The 21,568-nt window shown below is 46.9% G+C and overlaps 1 protein-coding gene across 5 annotated transcripts in view; it reads right to left on the minus strand.

The window, feature by feature from the left end:
• LOC140718700 (AP-3 complex subunit sigma-2) overlaps positions 1–21,568 on the minus strand; it is a 108,115-nt gene that overhangs the window by 75,131 nt on the left and 11,416 nt on the right. For 3 of the 5 annotated variants that reach the window (XM_073032758.1, XM_073032759.1, XM_073032760.1), the window contains one exon: positions 9,061–9,152. In XM_073032758.1, the coding sequence (XP_072888859.1) occupies positions 9,061–9,152 (92 nt within the window). Of the gene's footprint in view, positions 1–9,060; positions 9,153–15,372; positions 15,489–19,045; positions 21,139–21,568 lie in introns of those variants that run through there. The other 2 variants (XM_073032762.1, XM_073032761.1) reach the window with 2 other exon arrangements.

The following is a 21,568-nucleotide window of genomic DNA, read 5'->3' on the forward strand; positions in this document are numbered from 1 at the left end:
GTTTTATAAAGGCTCAGCATTATCTCCTCGTTTTTATATTCGATTCCCCTTCCAAAATTGCCTTTGCCTTCTTTTCCACACTCAACCTGTAAACTAGTGGTCACCAACCTTTTTAAGCCCAAGATCCCCTACCTCGGCCTTAGTGAAAGGCCAGATTGACCCCAGATCGATTAGTTACACGCATGTGCACCGGGGCAGAAAAGATCGGAAGTAAAACCCCGCAACCCAGAAGTAAAAAAAAATGTATAAACTCCAGGGGTACCCAGCTTTTTTTTGCACCGCGGACCGGTTTAATATTGACAATATTCTTGCGGACCGGCCAATGGGGCGGGGTGGGCGTGGTGTAAACACGACGGGAATACAGCGATACTCGAAGCAGGTTCCTTATGTCCAGTCTATTCCGCAATTTAGTTATCGCGGCTCTCGGCACTTAGCTTCTGTCCCACGCTGCTCACGTTTTTTCCACTGAAAAAACTCAACGTGTTTGTCTTTAAGCGCTGGGTGCTTGGACTCGGGGTACCGAAGAAGTTTTGAGGGCTTCATTGCCTCATTAGACAGCCTCCCGGCCCAAACTCCAGCCACCCGCCCACCCGCCACCAACTGCCTTGGCCAGGTGTGGCTGGTCGTGGGTGGGGTAAGAGGACAAGGTAAGGGCCGGAGGTCCCCATGCCGGGGCTGCGGCGGTCACAGTCCGGAGAGAGCGACTGACCGAGCGGAGAGTACAACAGGACGCCCGCCCCCCTTGTAGGATCTATCGGCCGACAGAAGTTTGTTTCAGTAGATCGCAGCGCGGTAGCTGCTCTGATACTTACAAAACGCTGAGCCCGAATTAGGTCATCTGCGAATATTTTAGCTTCGGATTCCCCACGAACATTCGGTGTGTTAAACAGGTTTAGAGGCAGCGCTCCAGACCAGTAGTGACGGCACTTCCTGCCGGCTGCCCAAGGCCAACCGGTGATCCCTGGCATGAGGGTATCACTGCGTTTAGTCGCCTGATGATCTCGTGTGGGTTCAAGTTCAACAGTGGGCTGACAGGGAATGAGGAAAGGTGCAGCTAACTGACATCGTTTCCTCACGGCCCGGTGGTTGGGGACCAGTGAATTACACTGTGTAGTGCGGGAGAGCTATACGCATGCGCACTGGGCAGAAAGAACGGAACTAAAACCCCACAACCCGGAAACAATCCCTCAACAGTATTTGTCTATTTATTTTTCTTTCTTTTTTTTCGGGATCTGCTGGGAAAGTCCCAAAGATCGACTAGTCGATCGCGATCGACGGGTTGGTACTACTGTAAATTAATTGCACAAGGACTCCCAGGTCCCTATGCACCTCTGATGTTTGAACCTTCTCCCCATTTAGATAATAGTGTGCATTATTGTCCTTTTTACCAAAATGCATTATCATACATTTCCCACACTGTATTCCATCTGCCACTTTGTTGTCCTGACGAAGGGTCTCGGCCCAAAACGTCGACAGTGCTTCTCCCTGTAGATGCTGCCTGGCCTGCTGTGTTCCACCAGCATTTTGTGTGTGTTGCCAATTTTTTGTCCATTCTTCCGATTTGTCTAATTCCTGCTGCAATCACATTGCTTCCTCAGCACTACCTACCCCTCCACTTATCTTCGGATCATCTACAAACTTTGCCACAAAGCCATCAATTCCATTATCTAAATCATCGACAAACAATGTGAAAAGTAGCGATCTCGATACTGAACACTGAGGAACCCCAAAGGCCCATTATTCCCACTCGCTGCCTCTTGCCCGTCAGCCATTCCTCTATCCATTTCAGCATCTTTCCTGGTAATGCCATGGGATTTTATCTTGTTACGCAGCCTCATGTGTGGCACCTTATCAAATGTCTTCTGAAAATCCAAGTAAATGACATCCACTGCCTCTCCTTTGTCCACCCTGCTTGTTACTTCCTGGAAGAATTCTTAACAGATTTTTCAGGCAAGGTTTCCCTTTACAGAAACAATGCTGACATTGATTAGTTTTATCGTTAGTCTCCAAGAACCCTGAAACTTTATCCTTAAAAATATACTTCCAACGCTTTCCCAACCACTGAAGTTAGGCTAACTGGCTTAGAATTTCTTTTCTTTTTGCATTCCTCCCTTCTTAAGGAGATGAGTGACATTCTCCTCCAGGACCATGCCAGAATCCAGTGAGTCTTAAAAGAACATGACCACTATCTCTTCAGCAACCTCTCCCAGGACACTGGGCTGCTCACCTTGTGCACAACAGAGTGGTGACAGGGGTTGGGCTGCTCACCTTGTGCACAACAGAGTGGTGACAGGGGTTGGGCTGCTCACCTTGTGCACAACAGAGTGGTGACAAGGGCCGGGCTGTTCTTGTGCACAACAGTGTGGTGACAGGGGTTGGGCTGTCCCTGTGCACAACAGTGTGGTGACAAGGGCCGGGCTGTTCTTGTGCACAACAGAGTGGTGACAGGGGCCGGGCTGTTCTTGTGCACAACAGTGTGGTGACAGGGGTTGGGCTGTCCCTGTGCACAACAGCGTGGTGACAAGGGCCGGGCTGTTCTTGTGCACAACAGAGTGGTGACAAGGGTTGGGCTGTTCTTGTGCACAACAGTGTGGTGACAAGGGTTGGGCTGTTCTTGTGCACAACAGTGTGGTATCTGGGGTTGGTCTGTTCTTGTGCACAACAGTGTGGTGACAGGGGTTGGGCTGTTCTTGTGCACAACAGTGTGGTGACAGGGGTTGGGCTGTCCCTGTGCACAACAGTGTGGTGACAAGGGTTGGGCTGTTCTTGTGCACAACAGTGTGGTGACAAGGGCCGGGCTGTTCTTGTGCACAACAGAGTGGTGACAGGGGTTGGGCTGTCCCTGTGCACAACAGTGTGGTGACAAGGGTTGGGCTGTTCTTGTGCACAACAGTGTGGTGACAGGGGTTGGGCTGTTCTTGTGCACAACAGAGTGGTGACAGGGGTTGGGCTGTTCTTGTGCACAACAGAGTGGTGACAAGGGCCGGGCTGTTCTTGTGCACAACAGAGTGGTGACAGGGGTTGGGCTGTCCCTGTGCACAACAGTGTGGTGACAAGGGCCGGGCTGTTCTTGTGCACAACAGAGTGGTGACAGGGGCCGGGCTGTTCTTGTGCACAACAGTGTGGTGACAGGGGTTGGGCTGTCCCTGTGCACAACAGCGTGGTGACAAGGGCCGGGCTGTTCTTGTGCACAACAGAGTGGTGACAAGGGCCGGGCTGTTCTTGTGCACAACAGTGTGGTGACAAGGGTTGGGCTGTTCTTGTGCACAACAGTGTGGTGACAAGGGCCGGGCTGTTCTTGTGCACAACAGTGTGGTGACAAGGGCCGGGCTGTTCTTGTGCACAACAGTGTGGTGACAGGGGTTGGGCTGTTCTTGTGCACAACAGTGTGGTATCTGGGGTTGGGCTGTTCTTGTGCACAACAGTGTGGTGACAGGGGTTGGGCTGTTCTTGTGCACAACAGTGTGGTGACAGGGGTTGGGCTGTTCTTGTGCACAACAGTGTGGTGACAAGGGTTGGGCTGTTCTTGTGCACAACAGTGTGGTGACAGGGGTTGGGCTGTTCTTGTGCACAACAGAGTGGTGACAGGGGTTGGGCTGTTCTTGTGCACAACAGAGTGGTGACAAGGGCTGGGCTGTTCTTGTGCACAACAGAGTGGTGACAGGGGTTGGGCTGTTCTTGTGCACAACAGTGTGGTATCTGGGGTTGGGCTGTTCTTGTTCACAACAGTGTGGTATCTGGGGTTGGGCTGTTCTTGTGCACAACAGAGTGGTGACAACAGCCGGGCTGTTCAGGTAAATGAAGTGTAATTGAGGAACAAATGTGAGCTTCAGAGTCCTATTAATCAGTAACGAAACCCTCATCTCCAGAATCCTCTGCAACAGCTCCAAAGCCTGTACATCCTTCCTCAAGTAAGAAGAGAAGTTCAATCAGTACTCCAGTTCACATCCGGCAGGTGATGGTTCCCCAAAACTACAATCAGACCATTCATACATACCAGGTCAATGTGAATTCAGGCTCCTCCAGACACTGAGCTCTAGGTCAACAGCGCCCTCTAGTGCACACAACTCCATCTACAATCCTCCGTGTCTTCAGTGGTAGGAAATGGTTCCTCATTTACACTCGCCAGGACGTTCACAATCTTATGAAAACACCACTGCCCTTGAATGGAAAATCCTACAAAAAGTAGTGGATACAGTCCAGTCCGTCACTGGTGAAGGTCTCCCCCCCACTGAGCGAGCACATCTACACAGAGTGTTGTCACAGGAAAACAGCATCAGGGGCCCCCACCACCTAGGATACCCCACTTTCTTTACGCTGCTACCATCAGCAAGCAGGTACAAGCACCTCAGAACCCACATCAGAAGGTTCAGGGACAATTACTATCCTCCAACACAAACAACTGTTCTGCCGAAGGGCGTCAACCGGAAACGTCGACTGTACTCTTTTTCCATAGATGCTGCCAAGTTCCTCCAGCATTTTGTGTGTGTTGTTTGTTATCCTCAACCATCAGACTCTTGAACCAGAGGGGGTAAATTCACTCAACTTCAGTTGCCCCATCACTCATTCCAAAGAAATAACCCTTCCAACATTCCTATCCAGGTTTTCCGATTCCATCAACATCATAACTCTCTTCCACATTTACCAACATTGTACTCCATCTACCAGAACCTTGACCACTCACTTAACCCATCTATATCTTTCTGCAGACTCTCCATATCTTCTGCACAATTTGCTTTTCCACTCAATTCAGTGTAATCAGGAAACTTAGGTAGACTATACTCGGTTCCCTCTTCCAGATCGTTAACGTATATCGAGAATGTTGCAGACCCAGCACCGATCCCTGCGGAACATCCTTGGTATGAACATCGAATTCTCCAACTTCCAGTAATTCCCTCCCTCTCCCTTCCCCCATCCCACTTTCACTCTGCCTCCTCTTCCAGCTGCCTATCACCTCTCTCATGATTCTGCCATCTTCTACTACCCATAGTGCTTTCCCCTTACATTCCTTCTTCACCTTTCCTGCCTATCCCCTCTCAGCTTCACCTCCCCCACCCCTTGATCTTTCCTCTGATTGGTTTTTCACCTAGCACCTTCTTTATAGGGCCCCTGCCCCCTCCTTCTTCAGTCCTGACGAAGGGTCCTGGCCCGAAACACTGACTGTTCGTTTCCACGGATGCTGCCCGACCTGCTGAGTTCCTCCAGTGTGTTGATTTGACCACAGCATCTGCAGTGTACTTTGTGTTTACTCAGCACTGATTGCCAATCAGAGTAACACCAATGTGTCTCAAATCTCTGCTTTCTATTGTTAACCAATCCTCTATCCGTGCTAATACATCACCCCCAATTCTATGTATCTGTATCTTATGGATAACGATGACACCCGTACTCCCAGATCCTTTTGCTCTACCACACTCGTGGCTGTACAGTTCCATGTTCTCTCTTCTAATACCCAATTGACAAGTTGTCATCTGAGGATAGAGCAGGAGAGGACGCCTGTGTCTACAGCAGAACAACGAGAGTGTGTTTGATACTGAGGGGTGTTGACAAGATGGATGTGAAGAGGAAAATCCAGAACTAGGTGTCAGGGTGAATTCAGGCAATAGTTTTTGTGTTGGAAACTCGTGAGGCTTTGGGATGATTGAAGCAGAGTCTTGGAATGTTTTTAAATCAAAGAGAGACTCTTGAAAAGAAAGTTGTTGAAAGGTCACAGGTTCAGAAGAGAGATCATGGGGTCAGCAGAGGTCACAGGGTTGGCAGGGAGGTCAAAAGGTCATGGAGAGATGAAGAGGTCAGGAGAGCAGAGGGGAGAGTTGACATTGGACAGCTGGAAAACAATAATGGAGAGGTAGTGATGGGGGACAAGGAAACGGCAGACAAACTGACTTATGTCAGTTATGTCAAACAGTGACTTATGTCACTGTGGAAGTCATGAGCAGTATGCCGGAAGTTCAAGTGTGTCGGGGACATAAAGTGTGTGAAGTTGCCATTACTAGAGAGAAAGTTCTTGGGAAACGGAAAGGTCTGAAAGTAGATAAGTCACCTTGACCAGATGGTGTACACACCAGGGTTCTGAAAGAGGTGGCTGAAGAGATTGTGGAGGCATTAGTAATGATCTTTCAAGAACCACTAGGTTCTGAAATACTGGAAAATTGCAAATGTTACTCCAGTCTTCAAGAAGGGAGAGAGGCAGAAGAAAGGAAACTATAGGTCAGTTAGACTGACCTCTGGTTGGGAAGATGTTGGAGTCGATTGTTAAGGATGTGTTTTTGGGGATACTTGGAGGCGCAGGATAAAATAAGCCATAGTCAGCATGGTTTCCTCAAGGGAAAATCTTTCCTGACAAATCTGTTGGAATACTTTGAAGAAATAACAAGCAGGATAGACAAAGGTGAATCGGTTAATGTTGTGTACTTGGATTTTCAGAAGGCCTTTGACAAGGTTCCACACGAGGCTGCTTAACAAGCTATGAGCCCATGGTATTACAGGAAAGATACTAGCATCGATAATGCAGTGGCTGATTGGCAGGAGGCAGAGTGGGGATAAAGGGAGGCCTTTCTGGCTGACTGCCAGTGACTATACGTGTTCCACAGGGGTCTGTGATGGGGCCGATTCTTTTTCCATTATATGTCAATGGTTTGGATGATGGAATTGATGGCTTTGTTTCAAAATTTGCAGACAATATGAAGATAGGTGGTAGGCATGTAGTTTTGAGGAAATGGAGAGGTTACAGAAGGACATATTAGGAGAATGGGTGAAGAAGTGGCAGGTGGAATAGAGTGCCAGGAAGTGTATGGTCCTGCACTTTGATAGAAGAAATGAACAGGTAGACTATTTTCTAAATGGACAGAAAATTCAAAAATCTGAGGTGCAAACGGGCTTGGGAGTCCTTGTGCAGGATTCCTTAAAGGGTAATTTGCAGGTTGAGTCTGTGGCGAAGAAGGCAAATGCAATGTTAGCATTCATTTCAAGGGGACTGAAATATAAAAGCAAGGATGTAATGGTAAGGCTTCATAAAGCATTGGTGAGGCCTCACTTGGAGTATTGTGAGCAGTTTTGGGCCCCTTATCTTAGAAAGTCTATGCTGAAATTGGAGAGGGTTCAAAGGAGGTTCACAAAAAGGATTTCAACATTGATTGGCTTGTCATATGAAGTGTTTGAGGGCTCTGGGCCCGTATTCACCGGAATTCAGAAGAATGAGGGGTGACCACATTGAAACCTATCAAATGTTGAAAAGCCTTGATAGAGTAGATGTTGAGAGGATGTTTCCTATGGTGGGAGAGTCTAGGACCAGAGGGCACAGCCTCAGAATAGAGGGACATTCATTTAGAACAGGTGGCGTGTGGCCAAGTGGTTAAGGTGTTGGACTAGCAATCTGAAGGTCGTGAGTTCAAGCCTCAGCCAAGGCAGTGTGTTGTGTCCTTGAGCAAGTCACTTAACCACACATTGCTCCAGTCCACCCAGCTGAAAATGGGTACCGGCAAAATGCTGGGGGTTAACCTCACGATAGACTGGTGTCCTATCCGGGGGAGGGGAGTTTCACACTCTCGGTCGCTTCACGCCACATAAGCAGCGGCCTGATGAGCCTACAAGGCTCGGGACAGACTTTAACTAACATTTAGAACAGAGATGATTTCTTTAGACAATGAATCTCTACGAATATTTCGTAATTTGATAGCTTCTAGATTGGTCAGGGCACAAAGGGATACGGGGAGAAGGCAGGAGAGGAAAATTGGATCAGCCATGATGAAATGGCAGAGTAACTCTGCTCCTCTAACTTACAGTCATGTGGACGGTGTGAGGTTACAGGCCCAGCTGGGAGACGGAAAGTTCAGTGGTGAGGTGGAGCTGCCTTCAGAGCCTCAGACTCGTCCTGTTACCAGTTCAATAGTCCATACGTAAATGAGGAGGTGTCAAGCCTCAGTCTTCATCCCTACTGCAGGCAGTCTGAAACTCGAGCAAACAAAGCCTACCCTTGTTCAGCTACTGGCACCTTACCAAACATCTTCTGAAACTTCCAACAGCTTGTCGGCACTGCCAAATCCATCAGCCCCACATTGAAAACATTTAACAGACGTGTCCATGCACCATTTCCCAGGTCAGCTTATCATACAAAATTGGGTGGGGATGAGTGGGGGGGTGTGGGGAGGCAACAGAGAGAGGTCTCAGGGAATATGGGCAAGCTGTGTGGGACGTGGAAAATGTAAAGTTAACCATCTTGATGTAGAACAGGAAAAAAACACTCAGGATGGAGGAGTAACACTATATTCCGTCAGGGTAGCTTCCAACCTGATGGCATGAACAACAATCTCTCGAAATTCCAGTAATTTTGCCACTTCTCCTTCTCCATTCCCCATTCCAGTTCCCCTCTCAGCCCTTCTCTTCTCCTCACTTGTCCATCACCTCTCTCTGGTTCCCCTTCCTTTTCTCTGATGGTCCACTCTCCTTTCATATCAGATTCCCTTTTCATCAGCCCTCAACCTCTTGCACCCATCACTACCCAGTGTCTCACTTCATCCCCCTCCCCCACCCACCCACCTTCCCCCTCACCTGGTCTCACCTATTACCTTCTAGTTCGAGCACCTCCATCCCCTTCTTATTCTGGCTTCTTCCCCCTTCCTTTCTAGTCCTGAAGAAGACCCTTAGCTCAAAACATCAACTGTTTGTTCATTTCCATAGATGCTTCCTGACCCATTGGGACCTGCCAGCATTTTGAGTCTGTTGTTCTGGATTTCCAGCATCTGCAGAATCTGTTGTGTTAAGGAAAACACCTTGGCTTAAAATGCGGCCAAGGCAGTGCGGTGAAGTTTCAGTGGACTGGCTGCAGGAGAAGCCGAGGGTCACAGAGGGATCACAGTTGCTTACTCTTACAGAGGTCCAATCTACCAGTTGCCTCAAAGCAGAGATGGAAGAGTTGTGGATGTTGACAGAATCGAAGGACATGGGGACAGTGCAGAAGGTCAGACAGAGGGTAAACCTCAGACAGGCCAGGAGCCCACAGTGAACTGGGGCCATAGTAATCCATTGGTCTCGGGCCACTACCCCTCCTGCAACACGTACCTGCCTCCTTCCAAGAAGTTGCAGACATTTTCATCTCTCCTGGACACCAGCTGGAAAGTTTCACGGATAATCTGCTGTTGCATATCCTCGGACTGAAGAAATAAAACAAAAAATATCTGTTACTGAGGTGGCAAACACCAAATTAGTCAATCACCTCACCCCCGGAGGCTCGTCAACCTCCCCCGATATCACTCCAAGCCAAGTATGTTCCTGATTAAAAAGGAAGCTCCTGCGATGGACCCTCTCCAGACGTACACAGATGTAGCAAGACCACACTCCTCGTGATCCACGCTGACGACAGATGGAAGGGAGATGAGGTACATTACTCACAAGTTACAGCTTGCCAACCTCACGATGTCAAAATCGATTTGCTTTCTGTACAAGGACAGCTGTTCGGCTGGGCTGATCCACAAGCCTCCAGAAGGCCTGCTACTATTTCCCAGTCTTGGACGCCAGCTTTTCCCAGTGTCAGACATTGCGACACAGAACAGTAAAGCAAACTACAGGCCCTTTGGCCCACAATGCTCTATTGACCACCCCCATGGCCATAAGACTTAGGAGCAGAATCAGGCCATTCAGCCCATCTAGTTTGCTCTGCCATTCCATCATGGCTGATTTATTATCCTTATGAACCCCATTCACCTGCCTTCTCCCCATAACCTTTGACCCCCTGACTAATCAAGAACCTGTCAACCTCTAACTGAAATATACCCAAAGACTTGGCCTCCACAGCCACCTGTGGCAACGAATTCCACACATTCACCACTCTCGGGCTAAAGGAATTCCTCCTCATCTCTGCTCTAAATGGACACTCTGCTATTCTGAGGTTGTGCCCTCTGGTGCCAGACTCCCCAAAGGAAACATCCTCTCCACATCCACTCTATCCAGGCCTTTCAATGTTCAATAGGTTTCAAGAAATTTAGAACAATGAGGGGGATCTCAGTGAGTATGGGCACAGAGCCATCAAATGCTCCTCAGATATTAACCATTTCATTCCTGGAATAATTCTCGTGAACCTCCTCTGGACCCTCTCCAATGCCAACACAGCTTGTCTCAGATGGGGACCCAAAGCCACTGCCTTATTAAGCCTCAGCCTCACATCCCTGCTAAGACCAGTGACCAATCTGGACATCAGACGGGGGGCATTTCACTAGGGCTCTGCCCAAGTAGAAATGCTAGCAGAGGGTCACCACAGTGAGAAAGAGCTTTGACCTGTGATCAATTAGCAAGAACAAATTAAAGGCAGGGGCAAGCACAGTGACCACCATCTGAGTGGACAGAGTCAGAGTGGTGGTCTTGAGGCTTTAGCTCTTCGAGGCTCCAGTCAGAGGAAGGAACAAAAAGGTCTAGGTTAAGTACTTGTTTTTCCTTCCCTTCTTTGTATCTGCTCAGTTGGGATAGTAGAGATGCCAGGCAGGACAGTGGAAATTCCTCTTGTGGGATGTGGGAAGGCTGGGAGAAGTCCATCTGACTGCAGCTTCTAATCATCTGCGTTACAAAGTTGAAGCTGGAATTGGGTGAACTCCAGATCATTTGGGAGGCTGAGGGATGATAGATGGGACATATGAACTGGCAGGATACAGGAAATTGCCTCTCCACCTATTTTCGTAGCGTCCACAAACTTGGCCGCAGAGCCATTAATTCCATCATCCAAATCATTGACATAAAACATACAAAAGAATCAGTCCCAATATCGACCACCAGTCACCGGCAGCCAACCAGAAAAGGCTCCTCTTATTCCCACTCTTTGCCACCTGCCAATCATCCAATGCTCTATCCACACTTGTATCTTTCCTCTAATACCATGGGACTTTCCTTGCTATTCAGCCTCAGATGTGGCATCTTGTCACAAGCCCTCTGAAAGTCCAAGTATACAACATCCACCAATTCTCCTTTGTCTATCCTGTTTGATCTTTCTTCAAAGAATTCCAACAGACTTGTCAAGCAAGATTTTCCCTTGAGGAAACCATACTGACTTCGGCCTTTTTCAGGGCACAGGTCCATAAGACACAGGAGCAGAACTGAGCCAATCAGCCCAGCGAGTCTGTTGGAACATTTCCTTCTCGATCTTCTCCCCATAACCTTTCACACTCTGACACACCAAGAATCTATCAACCCCCATCTTAAATACACCCAATGATCTGACCTCCACAGCCACCTGTGGCAACGAATTCCATAGTTTCACCACCCTCTGGCCAAAGAAATTCCTCCACATCTCCCAGGATTCCCACATTTCATCAGAGAACACAACGCAGCCCCTGGAGCCAAACTCACTGCTCTATGTAACTATGTACTAACAGACAAAAAAAATGAAGAAAACTTAACAGATACTTTTCTATTTTGTTTTACACCATAAGTCATCCTACTGACTGCAATTTTGCCTTATCACCTACCTGTCCTTCCTCAAGTCTCACTACACCCTGCATCTACTTTTATACCCATTGCCCCATCACCCCAGTTAGTTTAAACCCTCCCCAACAGCTCAAACAAACTTGCCTAAAGGATATTGGTCCCCCCGTTTGAGGTGTAACCCATCCTCTTTGTACAGGTTTTACCTTCCCCAGAAGAGATCCCAATGATCCAGAAACCTGCCCCCTGCCCCCTGTACCAGTTCCTCAGCCATGCCTTCACCTGCCCAATCATCCTATCCTAACTCTCACTGGCACATGGCACAGACAGCAATCCAGAGGTTGTTCCCCTGGAAGTTCTGTTTTCTAGCTTTCTAAAATCTCCCTATATTCTCTGTTCACAACCTCCTCTCATTTCCAAACTATACTGTTAACCTTCTACAAGATCAATCTGCCCCTTTCCTCCCACATTGCCCTCCATTATTCCATCATCCATGTGACTATCTAAGAGGCTTTTAAATGTCCTCCACCACTACCCCTGGCAGTGTGTTCCACTCACCCACCAGTCTCTGTGTAATCTAAAACTACCTCTGACAACCCCCCGTACTTTCCTCCAATCACCTTAAAATTAAACTCATTTCAGATTTGCCATTTGCATCCTGGGAAAAAGACTATCTATACCTCTCATCATCTTGTACATCTCTATCAAGTCACCTCCCATTCTCCTTCACTCCAAAGAGAAAATCCCCAGCTCAGTCAACCTATCCTCATCAGACATGCTCTCTAATCCACACATCCTGGTAAATCTCCTCTGCACCCTGTCTAAAACTTCCACATCCTTCCTACAATGAGGTGACCAAAACTGAACACAATACTCCCAGTGTGATCTAACCAGTTTTACAGAGCTGCAACGTTACCTCATGGCTCTTGAACCCAATTAATGAAAGCCAACACACATACACCTTCCTAGCCCCACTTTCAGCTTGCTCGGCAACTCTAGGGGACCTAAGGATCCCAGGCCCGTCCGCTCCTCCACACTGCTCAGAACCCTGCCTTTATCCCTGCATTCTGCCTTCATATTTGACCTTGCAAAAGTTATCACTTCACACTTTTCATATTGAACTCCATCGGCCACTATTCAGCCCAGCTCTGCATCCCACCAACATCCCACTGTAACCTACATCAACCTTCTACACCGTCCACAACACTGCCAGCATTCGTGTCATCAGTAAACTTACCAACCCAGCCTTCTGCTTCCTCACTCACATGAAGGTGGAGTGTGATCCAGCCAAGAGTGAGGTGATGCAACGTAGGAGAACAAATGTAAAAGTAGAGTTAAAGGCAATGACGTACAGGGGGTGATGAGATCCGAGCCCTCGACACTCGGAAACTGACCGCACGGGCGTACAGGGTGGTGACGGTGTGTATGGAAACTGACCGCACAGGCGTACAGGGTGGTGACGGTGTGTATGGAAACTGACCGCAAGGGCGTACAGGGTGGTGACGGTGTGTATGGAAACTGACCGCACGGGCGTACAGGGTGGTGACGGTGTGTATGGAAACTGACCACACGGGCGTACAGGGTGGTGACGGTGTGTATGGAAACTGGCAGAACAGGTGTAGAGGGTGGTGACAGTGTACATGGAAATTGGTGGAACAGGTATACAGGGTGTTAACAGCATAACATTGACAGTGATGAAATGCTTTGAGAGGGTGTTCATGACTAGACTGAACTGCCACCTCAGCAAGGACCTGGACCCATTGCAATTTGCCTATTGCCACAATAGGTCAACAGCAGACACAATCTCAATGGTTCTTCACTCGGCCTTAAACCACCTGGACAACACAAACACCTATGCAGGATGCTGTTCATCGACTATAGCTCAGCATTTAATCCTGATTGAGAAGTTGTAGAACCTGGTCTTCTGTATCTCCCTCTGCAACTGGATTCTCGACTTCCTAAACGGAAGACCACAATCTGTGCAGATTGGTGATAATATCTCCTCCTCACTGACAATCAAAACTAGCGCACCTCAGGGGGTGTGTGCTTAGCCCACTGTTCTACTCTCTATATACACATGACTGTGTGGCTAAGCATAGCTTAAATACCATCCATAAATTCACTGATGGTAAAACCATTGTTGGTCGAATCTCATGTGGTGACGAGAGGGCATACAGGAGTGACATATACCAGCTAGTGTAGTAGTGTTGCAGCAACAACCTGGCACTCAATATCAGGTAGGAGGTACAGAAGCCTGAAGGCACAAACTCAGCGATTCAGGAACAGCTTGTTCCCCTCTGCCATCCGATTTCTAAATGAACATTGAACCCTTGGACACTACCTCATTTTTTTAAAAGTATACAGTATTTCTGTTTTTTGCACATTTTTAAATCTATTCAATATATGTATACTGTAATTGATTTACTTATTATTATTTTTATTTCTTTTTTTTCTTCTATATTATGTATTGCATTGAACTGCTGCTATGTTAACAAATATCACGCCACATGCTGGTGATAATAAACTTGATTCTGTACACGGAAACAGGCTGAACAGGTGTACTGGGTGTGTACATGAAACGGGCTGAACGGGTGTACAGGGTTGTAACAGTGTACATGGAACTGGCTGCTCAGATTGACAGGGCGGTAACAGTGTATGTGGAAACGGGCTGAACAGGTGTACAGTGTAGTAACGGTGTATGTGGAAACTGGTTGAACAAGTGTACAAGGTGGTAACCGTGTACGTGGAAACTGACAGCACACTTTCCTTCACTGGTCTAGACAATGATTTCAAGAGACAGGAAATAGCAGATTTATACAACTCTAGTTAGGCCACATCTGGAAACAACCATTAACCTTTTCCCAGGATTAGAAATGTCTGATACCAGAGGGCATGCATTTACGGCGAGAGGGGAAAGTTCATTGTTCAAGGGAGATGCTCAGAAGTAATGAGTACCCGGAATGTTCCGCCAGGGGCAGATTTGCTAGAGGAGTTCAAGAGGCTGAGACTCACACGTCAATGGGAGAGAATGGACAGGCAGAAGGGATAAGGAATCAATAATTAGTTTGGTATTGGTCGAAGGGGCTGTCCTGTGCTGTATTCTTCGATGTTCTATGCTCCTTGTTTACCTCTATAAACTCATCCCTCAGCCTCTTAAGCTCTAAGAAACACCGTCTCCACCTGTCGTTATAACTCATGCCCTCCAGTCGCTGTATATCCCTGTGCACCTTTTCAGTTTAATATCACCCCTACAGTGGGCAGCCAGAACTCCAGATGCGTCTCACCTACAGCTGTAAACACAAGATGCTGGAAACCCTGAGCAACACAAAACGCTGCCCACACCTTTGGTTTGAAGGAAGTGGGAGGAGCCAATAGAGAAAAGAGGGATTGTAAAGTTTCCAGTTCATCCTCCACAAAATACAACCTTTCTACATCAACTTCATTTCCCATTCTTTGTCCATTCACCCGGCCCACTGGTTGGTTTCTGTAATCTAACCTGTCTTCCTCGCTATCAACCACACTGCTGGATCCTTCATCAAGTGCAAACATCTATATTGTCGTCTAAACTAGAGGTTCCTACCTTTTTTATGCGACCCCTTACCACTGGCGGAGGGATCTGTGGACTTCGGGTTGGGAAACCCTGGTGTAAATCATTGACGGATTGTTGAAATCAAATGAAAAGCGAATACTAAGGTATATACACTGAACAGCACACCCCCACATATTGTGTCGCCCAAGCTAATCCCACCTGACCCTCAGTCCCTTCCTGTTCATGTCTCTGAAACACTCTATTTTCCAGCCGCAAGCAGTATCTAACTATCCTGTCAGTGGAGCCAGTCACAGCGGGTGATGGAGGCAAAGCATTTCCACTGCGGAGGAGGTTATACCGCGGGGACGCGCCACGTCTGATGGCTGTGAGAGCGAGTGCTCTGGGTATGTCGGCAGCGAGTCCCGGTCACTCACAAAGTGCTGATAGAAACGGCTGAGCCGCGGTTTGCCATGGTTGTTAAATATCAGGATCGCCTTAATCATCCTCCCGGCCGACGCTGCCCACTTCCGCCACACCAACACTTCCGGCTCTCTGCTGCCCCCTACCCTGGCCGACTGCCCGCTACATGAATAGAGCACATTCCAGTGCGCGGTGCACTCTGGGCAAAACGAACTACCATTGCCACCTGGACCCGCAGAACGGGTCAAACACACAAAAAATACTGAAGGAACTCAGCAGATCAAGCAGCGTCTATGGAGGAAAATCAGCAGTCAACGTTTCGGGCTGAGACCCCTCATCAATAATCCCGATGAAAGGCCTCTGCAAAAAAGGCCGAATGTTCGCTTTCTTCCAAAGCTGGTATCTGATCTGCTGAGTTCCTCCTCCATTGTATGTGTGTTGATATAGATATCCCGCTTCTGTCGACTTCAAGAACGGATTTAACTGAGATTCAATAGATTGCAATAGTGTGTCTTCCCGTATGAATTTCGAACTCATCATGACAGAGATTAAAAATACCATACACCTTCTTTGCTACTTAAAATTAATTTGTTTGCTCTCTTTCCCAGTTCTGAAGAAGGGCCTTGCACCCGAAACATTAATAAGCTTTTCTCTTGCAACAAATCATACCTGATTTCTTAGTATCTCCAACATTGTTTTCCTGAATGCAATAGGAATCGATCCTAAGAATGGCCAGTCTTTCAACAAAATTTTAAGTTCCACATCAATGCTATTTTCCTGTTCTATTGTTCCAGCAAGATGACTGACGACATCTTGCAGTTTACAAAACAACTAGATATTCCTTTAAATATACTTCTTCTGAACTGCAATTGATGGCAGCTTGAAATTTCCCTTATAAGAATATATTTTGGAGCCAACTAAATGATCAGGCGCTTCTGTGATCTCCTGGGGGATTTGGCATGGATGAGAGTGGAGAGCACAGCTACAGCCACAGCCGTGTGTGTGTGTCTCCCTCCTGCATCAGTTCCTAATGGCCAAAATCGAACCCAAGGACAAGACTCCCCCCAAAAGAGATCTCAATAATCCATTATTCTGAACCACTACCCCCTGCACCAGTTACTCAGCCACACATTCATCTGCCACATCATCCTCATGGCGCAGGCAGCAATCCAGAGATTATGTGGAAAATGGGACGGGTGTTAAGCACTGTCTGCCTGTTTGACCACTCCTCATTACCCAATATCAATCCCCCCTTCTCGTCCTCCAAGGGACCGACATTCACTTTAGCCACCCTGTCCCGCTTTGTACAATTATGGAAAATTTTACTGTTTTTATATTTTGTGCTAATTTATTTTCATAATCTAGCTTCCCTTTCTTTATTACTCACTTAGTGATTCTTTGTAGCTTTTTAAAAGTTTTCCCAATCTTCCAGTTTCCCACATATGCACGGGCTTTTAGTTTGATGCCTTCTTTTATTTCCTTAGTTATCCAAGGCTGGCTCTCCCCACCCTTACTGTCCTTGCTTTTAACTGGAATATACTTTTGTTGAGCACCGTGAAAAATCTCTTTGAAAGTCTTCTGTTGTTCCTCAACATTCCTACCACATAGCCTGTCTTCCCGGTCTACAGTAGCCAAACCCTCCCTCATCCCATTGTAGTCTCCACTGTTTAGGTATGATACACTGGTTTTAGATTGAACTATTGCACCCTCCATTTGTATGAGAAACTCAGTCATACTGTGATCATTCTATCCAAAAGGATCCCTAACAAGATCACTAATTTTACCTGTCTCATTGCACAGGACCAGATCTAAGATATCACGTTCCCTTGTAGTTTCAGCAACGTGCTCCATGATAACTGCTGTTCCATACTTACATGCTTCAGATATTTGTTCATTGCCTGTCCCACTGTAAAGTTATTTGGTGGCCAATAGACAACTTCCACCAGTGATTTTTTTCCCCTTCACTACTCTTTCTCTCTACCCAGATTGATTCAACATTCTGCTCCTTTGATCTTATATTGTGTCCCACTATTGCCTAGATCTCATCCTAAATTAAGAGCGCTACCCCACCTTCCTGCCTATCATACCTCTTTGCACTGATTTGTGCCGCAAGTTCACTGACATTTTTTCGAATACTACCGGCATTCAGATAAAGTGCCTTTACACTCATTGTGCTTTGAAAATCTTGTAATCTTTTTCTCTTTTGCACTTGACTTTTCTTCCCTTACTTTTTTAAAATCTTTTTCTTTCTTCATCTTTATCCATACTTTTCCAATCTGTTGAACCCACCCCCACCATTTAGTTTAAAGCCCTATCCACAGCCCTTGTTATGCGATTCGCAAGGACCCACGTCCCATCCCGGTTCAGGTGGAGCCCATCCCATTGGTACAGCTCTCTCCTTCCCCAACACTGGTGCCAATTTCCCATGAATTCAAATCCATTTCTCCCACACCGATCCTTGAGCCACACATTTAACTCTCTAATCTTCTTCACCCTCTGCCAATTTGCATGTGGTTCAGGTAGTAGTCCAGATATTACCACCTTTTTGGTTCTGCTTTACAATTTAGTCCCAAGCTGCTCAAATTCCCTCTGCAGAACCTCTTTCCTTGTTCTACTATGTAATTGATAGCCACATGGACCATGACAACTGGCTCTTTCCCCTCCCACCGTAGGTCAGATAAGACGTCCTGAACCCAGACACCAGGCAGGCAGTACAGTCTTCAGGATGCTCTATCCCTGCAACAGAGAACTTTGTCTATTTCCTTGACTATACTACCCCAATTACCGCCACATTTCTCTTCTCTCCCCCTCTTGAATGGCTCCCTGAACCACAATGCCACAGTTCGATTGCTCATCCTTCCTACAGCTCCCACTCGCAACCACACGGGACAAGAATCTCAGACCTGTTGGACAAGCTCAAGGGCAAAGGCTCCTCCAGCACTGTCTCTTGGATCCCACTACCCACCTCACTCACAGTCACATCCTCTTGTCCCTGACCACAGACCGAATTTGAGGCAGCCAATCTAATGGGTGTGAGTACCTCCTGAAACAGAGAATCCAGGTAACTCTCCCCCTCTCTGATGTGTCACAGTGTTTGAAGCTCAGATTGCAGGTCATCAACTTTGAGCCCGAGTTCCTCGAGCAGCCAACACTTGCTGCACATGTGGTCACCAGGAACCACAATGGGGTCCACCAGCTCCCACATCATGCAGCTACAGCACATCACCTGATCCTGCATCATCCCTACTTTATTTAATTAGCTGTAATTTATTCAACCACTACAAAAGTCTCTCCTGCTGCTTACCTGTACTTCCTCGCAGAAATCACTTGATCCAAAGCTTCAAGTTCCCACTCCTACACTGGTCTACTCACACAGTGGTCGCTCTGCTTTACTTTTATTTACTCCTGCAAATGAATCGCAAATCGATTGGTCTGCCACTGATGCTCTAAGCCCTGTGGAAAGCTTTTTAAAATACTCTTCTCCCCAAACTGTGCAAAGATCACTCTCTCTCTGGGTTGGAGTAGTCCACGTCTGCTGAATGGGGAACAGGTTCGAGGGTTGGAGTGGTCTACATCTGCTGGTTGGGGAGGAGGTACCAGCCTCCTGCCGACCACACACCATTGCTGGCACTGAACACAGCTCACAGACAGTTCTCCAGATTACCAGAGGTAAAGCGAAAACATTGGTTTGAAAGTTTGAAAATATTAGTTAACCTTTATTAATTTAGAAAAGTGAAATTTTGTTAAGCAATTTATATAAAGAGTGTGAAGTATTCTTCACCAGCAAGTTTTATTAATGAAAGAATATAAAAATCTGTTAAAAAGCAGGTCCCACTGCAACTTTCATGTGAATTATTAACATTTCCAGCTCTTGACCACAGAGAGAGTTCAAGAGTTCTACTGGCTCCTCACCAGTGGCTCTAACTTGCCTTCACATCGCTCCCTCCTCAGCTTTCTGACCTTGTCGACCACAGAAAGTCTGGTTGGTATAGCACACCCTTGTTCAGTATTTCCTGCAATAGTTTCGATCTCCACACTTCTGGAGCCTCCAGAGGATCTTCCCCACCCACCCTCGAGTGCTACAGATGATGGGCTTCTCCTCACTACCATCTCCAGTGGCCTGGTCACTGTAACTAAATCAGCAGACTACAGGCAGAACTCCAGTACAAATTCCATCCTGTAAAGGTGAAGGCTTCCAACCTGTCTCCTGAAAACAGACTGTTCCTCTCACTGAACCTGCAACTTTACGTACTTAGTGAGAATTGAGAGGGCAGCACATAGCGCAACACTTCACAGCTCCAGCCATCAGGGTTTGATTGCCTCTGCTGCCTGGAAGGAGTTTGCTCGTTCTCCTCATGACTGTGTGGGTTCCTGCCACATTCCAGAGACAAGCCGGTTAGTATATTTAGAGATACAGCACGGAATAGGCCCTTCTGGCTCACAAGGGCAGCCACCGATTTGACCTAGCCTAATCACAGGAAAGTTTACAATGACAAATTAACTTACTAACTAGTACATCTTTGGACTGTGGGTGAAAGCGGAGCATGCAGGGGAAATTGACAGGCACGAGGGAAGAACATTCACACTGTCTTACAGAGGACTGAATTCCAGAGTCCAATGCCCTGAGCTGTAATAGTATTATGCTCTGTGTTAGTAAGTGGGGTATGCCGTGGTGACACTGTGAGCTGCCTCCCCCCCCCCAGCACAACAGACTGGGCTGGCCATAGGCACAAACCATACACTTCTTGTGACAAATAAAGGTAATGTTTACTCCTTTTTGAATCTTTCATTTCCCTATTGCACTGAGACAACCTACTTTCAGTTCCGTAAATCCACACCCAGTGCAAAAAAAAAGTAACAAACTTGCAGACCCCCTCCCCTGAAGGGAAAAACAGTCACAAATCACTGACCCTGGACACCCTCACTCGCAAAAAACAGTAATGGTAGCACCAAACCCCCAACCCCTCCTTACACTCAAAAATTAACAGCTCACCCACTTGCTAATTGGCCACAAGAAAGAAAACACTGAGAAACAAAAGGAAACCAATATAAAGTACAATCCAATTATTACATAAATCTCAGAATATCAGAAATATCTTTTCATCTGCATATGAGGAGAGCAGTCGACAAATTCAGTCCTTTGTAAAGAGTGACCACTGACCCGGGTCTGAACGTTGCTGATCCAGCTGCTGACCATCTCTGTTGGGAGCCATTGGTGACCCCCACTGCATTCATCTTGATGCTTTAGTCTTGCCGCTTCGAAATGGAGTTGTTCATGACCCTGTGCCCTGTCTCTGGTCTTTTCTATGACTCAGTTTGTGCTCTCGGTCCTTCTTGGCCTCCCATCTCTAATCTCCTGGAGGCAGCTCTCCGGACACAGTATGGCACTAAATCCTTTGAGTTCCATCACAGGCTCCAGCAGTTTCCGTAACACAAACAAGACAAAGAGCAAGCAGAAGGTGTAGAAAAAAATGAAATAATTCAAGAAATTTGTTATCTGGAAGATGTTGCCCAAGGAATCGTTTGTTTGTACCATCTAGACTGGAAGGATTAACAGTTGAATTAGAAGACGCGCCACAGGGCTGGGGCTTCCACACAAGATTTCGTTCAAAGCCAAAGAGAACTTCTGAGCACCAAGATTCTCTGGAAAACTTTCCACAATTTTAACATTAAAAGATTATACAGTCAGAGTAAATGTTCATAAACAGATTTAAAGATGAAGATGAGTGAGATATACTTTGCTGTTAGGGTTTCACTGACTGCCTGGATCTTCAATCATCCTAGAAGGCAAGAAAATTTGTTAAACATTAAAAATATGAAACAAATCATTTCTGGAGTATACCACCAACCTGGAGGAGAAGCTGAGTTCATCTGAAAACCAGGCTCAGGTTTACAACACACTTGTCAGCTCTGTAGACAGAAGAAGAGAGTGGGGGCGAAGGTGTGGGTGGGGATGTGAGCAAGGTCAGGAACCATCTCTACCCAGCCCTGGTTCCAATAATAAACAGTGGACCCCCCCCCCCCATTCAAGTGGAAGTGCAACTTCAGGTATTTACATAATTTATTATTATATTGTAATTTGGCCTTTACTGTTCCTGTTGTCTTGTTTATTAATTATTATATTGTCTTGCACTGTTTTGTGCACCTTATGTAGTCCCATGTTGGTCTGTAGTCTAATGTAGTTTTGTGTTGTTTCACATAGTCTATTGT

Source organism: Hemitrygon akajei, chromosome 30 (assembly GCF_048418815.1).
Source record: "Hemitrygon akajei chromosome 30, sHemAka1.3, whole genome shotgun sequence".
In the NCBI taxonomy this organism is placed as follows: domain Eukaryota; kingdom Metazoa; phylum Chordata; class Chondrichthyes; order Myliobatiformes; family Dasyatidae; genus Hemitrygon; species Hemitrygon akajei.